This window comes from Mauremys reevesii, linkage group 17 (genome assembly GCF_016161935.1).
Source record: "Mauremys reevesii isolate NIE-2019 linkage group 17, ASM1616193v1, whole genome shotgun sequence".
Lineage (NCBI taxonomy): Eukaryota > Metazoa > Chordata > Testudines > Geoemydidae > Mauremys > Mauremys reevesii.
The window spans coordinates 5,013,801-5,020,808 of NC_052639.1; the positions used below are offsets into that span (position 1 = coordinate 5,013,801).

The 7,008-nt window shown below is 57.0% G+C and overlaps 1 protein-coding gene across 1 annotated transcript; it reads right to left on the bottom strand.

Annotated features, from left to right (window-relative positions):
• Positions 1-1,009: 1,009 nt before the first annotated feature.
• On the bottom strand, positions 1,010-4,784 carry FZD2 (frizzled class receptor 2). Its single transcript, XM_039504235.1, has one exon. It carries the CDS (start codon positions 4,456-4,458, stop codon positions 2,779-2,781), a length of 1,680 nt encoding a protein of 559 aa, XP_039360169.1. The 5' UTR covers positions 4,459-4,784; the 3' UTR covers positions 1,010-2,778.
• Positions 4,785-7,008: the final 2,224 nt, after the last annotated feature.

Consider the following 7,008-nt stretch of genomic DNA (forward strand, 5'->3'; position numbering starts at 1 on the left):
AAGGCGCATGTACCCAGGAAGGTCCAGCCTTGGCTCCAGCAGTGACACCCCCGCCCCCTCACTCTCTAATAATGACCAGGGCACACCAGACAGCTGGAATGTATTTCTCCTTTATCTAGCAGGCCCAGTTTGATACAGGACACATGTTCACAGCTTACCACTCCCAGCTGGTTCCCTTTAGGACAGTCTCCCCCCCACTTACTCCTTACTCTGGAGTCTGAAACCAGCTCACATGCAATTACAGCATGTTTCCAAATTCCCTTCCACAGTCTCTTGAGGCCAAGGGGTGTGGGGGGGGGATTAAATAGATTAAATCAAATACAGGGGTTAAAATTTACCATTCCCAACACCCACACCCCTTCATCACTGTCCTCCCCCTGCTTACACTGGCATCTAGTGTCTCCCTGGGCATTCTTCCCCCTGCAGGGGAGGAAAATCAGTAAATCAAAACCACCTTGATTAAAACCTTACAACCCTATGAAAGGTTTAGGAGATGGGGGAGCCAATCCCCCCGGGGGAAGTAGGTGTAGCAGCAGCAGGCAAGCAAAAGGCTCACTTTTTAAATGCCACGGGGGGGAGAGAATATTTCCCCCATTTGCCACTGGAAAATTAAACCAGAGCTAAGGGGTGTTTTCCTCCCCACAATCTATAGTGGAGACACAAGATTTGTAGTTTAACTCTTTGTATCCTACCACAGCTTTGTGTTGTTTTAGCCATGATCTTATAGCCCAAGCTACATTATAATTACAGTCCAGTGGATGGTATTTTCTAGTCATTTTCTGGCAAGTTAAAGTAAACAGAATCAGGCCATACACATTACTGCTTAATTAAAGCTGTTTGGAGACCAGACTCCATTTACCAGCAAGATACTGAAGTGTGAGGAGGGAAGTCAATTTGCTGATTTTGATCAAAGCAGCTTTTCAGCCCAAAGGATCCGAAATCTACCAGTGAAATTAAGAAAAGTTCAAGTTAAGAGCTGATTATTTCTAGCATTCACAGGTTGGGTTTTTTTTGTTTTTTTTTTTTTAAGTACAATTCATTAGAACGTCTTCTGATTCCCACCCTTCCCAATTCCTCTCCAACACACAGAGGCAGACTGTCAAACTGAAGTATATTTGATGTGGTGGCAAAGAAATCAATCCAAGTCCCTTCCCCTTAACTATGATAAAAGGAGAGAATTAAAAACCTTACAAATGGATAATTGATACATTCTACAATGAGTGAAAAGAGGCGTGAAGCCAGCATTCATTAATGGGGGGCAGGGACTATAAACTTCATTTTACTGCTTCCCTCTTTAACTCTGTCGTTATTAGGGCAAAGTTTAAAGTGTGCAGTGGCAGAAAGTTGTTCGTTTTTAAAATCTAGTTCTAAAATCTCCTCCTCTGCAGTTGATGGTTTGCGCACTAAGCCACACAAAAAAAGTTTTACAATTTAAAATAAAAGTTGTAACATATTGGCCAATCCTGGAAATTAAAAAAAAGGTTGTAAGAGGAGCGATTACGAATTCTGCAACAAGCATTTCCCCACCACATCACTGCCAAACATGGAGTTACAAAAGAGAGTCTTCACCTTTATTTCACAGAAAAATCTGTTAAACTTTCTAGGAGTTTTCAGATATAGGAATCCAGAACACATCAGCAAACACTGACAAGGCACAGTAACCCTCTGGGTGGGGTTTTTTTTTTTTTTTTTGCACAAGCAGTAACTTTAAAATGAGAGCCACTTCCCCCACCCCCACCCCCAAATAAGTAAAAAGATCCTTCCCAAGCCACTTCCTGCTTTCAGTGATGCCTACCTGAATGAAAGAGCACCACACCACCAAAGTCTCAACTGGCACTTGCTAAGGTTTTACAATTTGGATGACAGCTCTTGAGTTAGGAAAAACCCCTCCGAAGCAGGGTTTGGGGGTTGTGTGTGTTTTTAAACTCTGTTGTCCTTGCAAAGAACAGGCTGCTTACTAAGGACACGTCGTTTAGAAAGAAGCTTCTGTACACAGCATTCGGGGAGAGCGAAACGTACAATGCCAGCAAAGTAGCTTTAAGGCAAAGGTTTAAAGAAGGGGGTTGAGAAAAGCGCTGAACTGGGGTGTGCTTTTGTCGTGAATCAATCCCATGCGCCTTCCGCTGGAGGCTCTAGTTGGGCAGAAGAGCCTTAGCAAACACCATTGCCAGCTCCTCAGAGCCAGGCCACCCCACTCAGGTCAGGAGAAGGGGGGGCGGGGGGCAGCCCCTCTTCATAAGTCTCTTCAGATTTAAAAAGCTAAAAAGCTTCTTGGTAAACTTCCACCGGAGGGAGAAGGGTACTTAAAAAAAAAAAAGGCAGACTGTGGTTTGATTTTTAACACAGGCCAGCCCCCGTGCGCACATCGGGGGGAGCGATCACAGGGCTGGCCGGGCTTATGGAAGTTCAACGGAAAACGTTCCCCCGCAGCCAACACAAACAGACACTCCGGCTCCATGGCTCCATGTAGAGGGGAGCTATTGCCAAGGCCGAGAAGGGGAAAAACCCGACACGTTCGTACCGAAGCGAGGGGCCGGGCCGGGCCGAGCCGTGCGGAGCCGAGCCCCGAGTTTCTGGCTCTCCGCGGGGTCCGGGCTGGTTTTAAATAGAAATATATAATTCCATTTACAGACGCTATGTACAGGTCTAATTACAACCCCCCTCGGCCGTTACTGACCCTCAGACTCAAAGGCGACTGCAAAGCAGCAGCAGCGCGTGTTCAATCCTTCCCTCGCCCCCGGCCCCGGCCCCCGGCTCCCGCCGCCAGCGCGGCCAGGCTCACACCGTGGTCTCGCCGTGCCGGCTGTGCGCCAGGCGCGCGTAGAACTTGCGCCAGGAGTGCAGCGTCTTGCCGGACCAGATCCAGAAGCCCGAGGTGATGCCCACGATGAGGGTCATGAGGTACTTGATCATGTAGACGGTGAAGTCGGGGCTCATGCGCGGCGCGTAGTGCAGCGGGCAGGGGATGGCCAGGCTCTTGCAGTGCGCGCTCACCCAGCTGCGCTCCCAGTGCGCGCGGAAGGCCTGCTCGTAGAAGTAGCAGGCGATGACGATGGTGGCGGGCACGGTGTAGAGGACGCTGAAGACGCCGATGCGCACCATGAGCCGCTCCAGCTTCTCGGTCTTGGTGCCGCCGTGCTTCATGATGGTGCGGATGCGGAAGAGCGAGACGAAGCCGGCCAGCAGGAAGGAGGTGCCGATGAAGAGGTAGACGAAGAGCGGGGCCAGCACGAAGCCGCGCAGCGGGTCCAGGCTGTGCAGCCCCACGAAGCAGACGCCGCTCAGCAGGTCCCCGTCCACCTGCCCCATGGCCAGGATGGTGATGGTCTTGACGGCCGGCACGGCCCAGGCGGCCAGGTGGAAGTACTGCGAGTTGGCCTCGATGGCCTCGTGGCCCCACTTCATGCCGGCGGCCAGGAACCAGGTGAGGGAGAGGATGACCCACCAGATGGAGCTGGCCATGCTGAAGAAGTAGAGCATCATGAAGAGGATGGTGCAGCCCTCCTTCTTGGTGCCCTGCACCACCGTGCGGTACCCGTCCTCCTGGAAGCGCTCGTTGCACACCACGCGCTCCTGCAGCACGAAGCCGGCGATGTAGGCCACCGACACCATGGTGTAGCAGCCCGACAGGAAGATGATGGGCCGCTCCGGGTAGCGGAACCGCTGCATGTCCACCAGGTAGGTGGTGACGGTGAAGAAGGTGGAGGCGCAGCAGAGCACGGACCACACCAGGATCCAGAGCCGGGCGAAGCGCACCTCCTCCTCGCTGAAGAACATGTGGCCGTCGCCGCGGGCCGGCTCGCAGGGCGCCGCGCAGTCCTTCTCGCCCAGGAACTTGTAGTTGAGGTAGCTGGGCACCTGCAGCGCCCGCGGGCAGTGGAACGGGTGCTCCGGCGTGGCGTAGCGCGGCGCGCCCGGGGTGCCCTGGCCGGGCAGCGGCGCGGGGCTGGTGAGCAGCGCCGGGGAGCCGCCGTCCTCCGAGTGGTTCTGCCCCACGCAGATCTGCTCGGCGCCGTGGCGGGGGAAGTTCTCGCAGCGCAGGCGCTCGGGCCACTGGAAGCCGAACTTGTTCATGAGCGCCTCGCAGCCCTGGCGCGCCCGCTCGCAGATGGAGCGGCAGGGCGGGATGGCCTGCTCCAGCACCGTGCACACCGGCGCGTACATGGAGCACAGGAAGAACTTGAGCTCGGGCGAGCACTGCACCTTCACCAGCGGGTAGAACTGGTGCACCTCCAGCCCCGCGTCCTCCTGGTTGGTGTGGCCCAGCAGGTTGGGCATGATGGTCTGGTTGTAGGCGATGTCGGTGCAGAGCGGGATGGAGATGGGCTGGCAGAAGCCGTGGTCCGGGATGGAGATGCCCTTCTCGCCGTGGAACTGGCCCCGGCCCCGGCCCGGGCCCAGCACGTTCAGCCACAGCAGCAGCGAGGCCAGGCGGTGCAGGGCGCTGGACGGGCGCATGGTGCCGCCGCCGCCGCCTTCCCCGAGCTAACGCGCCCCGCGCGGAGCAGCCGCCCCTCCCGGGCCCGGCAAAGTTCGCGCTGGAGTCCGCAGCCGCGTCCCGGGACCGCCGCCGGGCGCCCTGCGCGCAGCCAGACCGGCCAAGTCCCGGAGCTCCCTCCTTTGTGCGGCTCCAGCCCCCTTCAGCCCCAATTAGCCGGTTTCAAGGGGGCCCCCAGCCCTGGAGCGCGCAGAATCCAGCCCAGCCCTCTGCTCCCTCCCCGCCCCCAGGGAGCCTTGAAACGGCCCGGGCCGGGCCCTAAGCCCCTTCCCAAAATTTCCAAGCGGCCAATCAGATTCAAACGCAGGGACCAGCCCCGAGGGCAGGATTGGTCAACGGCAGCATAATAAGCTCCGCGAGCCGCTGCCAGGGGCCCGCCCCCGCCCCGGCCGCTTTAAAGGGGCAATTGCGTATTAATCAGCGTCCCGACGATTATTTTGCAGATACATCGATCTTGTGGGGCGGAAGCGGCCCCCCCCCGCCAGCGGGCTCCGTGAACCGCCCCCCCCCCGTCTCACACACACACACACACACACACACCTTTCCTAACGACAACACACCCGCGCTGCCAGCTCCGGGCGCCGGAGAGCGCCAGGCAATTTCAGCAGAAGTTTGGGTGTTTTCTCCGGTGCTGCTTTTCCGTCGTCCCGACTGGCCCAAATGTCCCGCTGCAGCCGGAGCTCAGCCCGGCCAGGCTGCAAAATCGCTTCAGCCCCGCTCCCCCCTCCCGAGTTACAGCTCCCGGGGCGGGCGGGGGGTCTCGCTCTCCCTGCGCCGCTTTCCCTGGTTCTACGGCCCGTCCGCAGACCCCTTTCCTGCGGGACCCTTTTCAAATAGCGACATTTTCCGGAAAATCTCCCATTTTAAAAGTCTTTTGACATAACCCCCCCCCCCCCCACTCGTGAGCATCCAGGCTTAAAACGCGTGAGCGAGATTTATATCTTTTGTCTTAAACTCCGTAGGGATGAGACGCTGCTGTGACAGGTCGGATTTCTACCACTTCACAGATGTAGGCCCTGATTCTGCAGAGACTGGGGCACGTGCTTAACTTGACGCACTGGGGGATCCAGGAGAAAAGTTAAGCACGTGCCCTTGGCGAGCCAGAACCAGGTGTCGAAGCGCTCAGGTGAGGCCTGATCCTGGACCGTGTAGCACAGGGGGTGAGCCGTGACCAGGGCCACGTTGCAGGTTCTGGGCCCTGGGTCTGCATGGCTCTCTCAGGGCCCTGTGTAGCTGATCTAACAGCTGGAGCTGGAGGGAGAGGAGTGTACACGTGTCTATCTACAGCTACATGTCCCTAGATCGTTATTTCTTTTCAAACCAGTACCTTTGAAAGTGTTTCTACTCCAGCCCTACCCCCCGAAAAAGCCCTCTGTGAAATGCGACCCTGTCTCTTTAAGACTCTCTTTAATGGCTAGGTTGTTCACTGGCATATAATTGTCCCTTTCACTAACAAAGAACTCCATTATGGCCCCTTTTTTCGGTGGCACCTCAAAGCGAGACAATTCTTTACCCCGCTGCTGTGAGCAAGGCCGGGCGGTTCCTGGGGGCTGGGGCCTGGCCTGCAGCGGTAAAGCCGAGGGCCTGCTGCTCCCCGAGTAACCCTTCATTATGCAAAGCAAAGTTTAGGCACATTCACAAGTGGGTCTTAAACGAAAGTTAATCACATCTCTCTCGCGGGAGCTGGGGGCTGTGAAATGTTCAGCTGCCTGGGTCTGCTCGCAGCTGGGCCAAAACCTCGGAGTGGGGGGGGGGGGTTGCTGGAAAACCGAGATCAATCCGGAGTCTGGTGTTTGCAGGATTCTGACCAAAGGCGCAGCTCGATCCCCTGGGGGGAGCGGGCCTGAGAAAGGTGCCGGAGTATCGGCACCCGAGTCTGTAAAGACCTGCCGAGCAATCCAGATTCTGCAAAGACCTGCCGAGCAATCCGGATTGTTTTCAATGTGAACGAAAAAATGCAACGGGCTGTTGAGCGGGGCAGGGTCTGTCTGGGCTTTATCGCCGCGGGACCTCGGCACATCACTCCTTGTCACCTCCCTCCATCACCCCTGCCAAGAGGCGCCTGGAAATCATTCGCCCCTCCAGGCCGAGCGGTAAGTGCCCCGGCTGGCAGCCAGGCGTGGGCAGCTCAGGCCAGGGCTTTCCCTCGGGTGCCGAGGGCATGGGCCTGGAGAGGCTGCCTGGCCCTGGACTCGGAGCTAACAACCGAGCTGCAAAGGGGCTGGAGAAAGCGCCCCCCCCCTTTGCAAACTGGTTTCTTGCTCTGGTTTAGCCGTCACCGGACCTGGGCCAAAGCCCTGTGGCCCAGGTGAAGCTGCGCCCAGTGGCAAGGAATCCCACCAGCCCTTTTCCCTTATGGGTGAACAGTGCCTGGGGCCAGCCGTCCTACAGTGACCCCTCCTGCCTGCTCCCCACACAGGTGGCACCCCCGGGAGTCCCTGCAGGGGTGCCCTGCCCTCTCCAGCCCGCAGCCGGCCTCTTGGGGTTTGGATTGATTTAGCCGAGCCTTG

What these genes read in the sequence shown, in the direction of transcription:
- FZD2 (XM_039504235.1), bottom strand. Translation starts at nt 4,458, where the DNA reads ATGCGCCCGTCCAGCGCCCTGCACCGCCTGGCCTCGCTGCTGCTGTGG.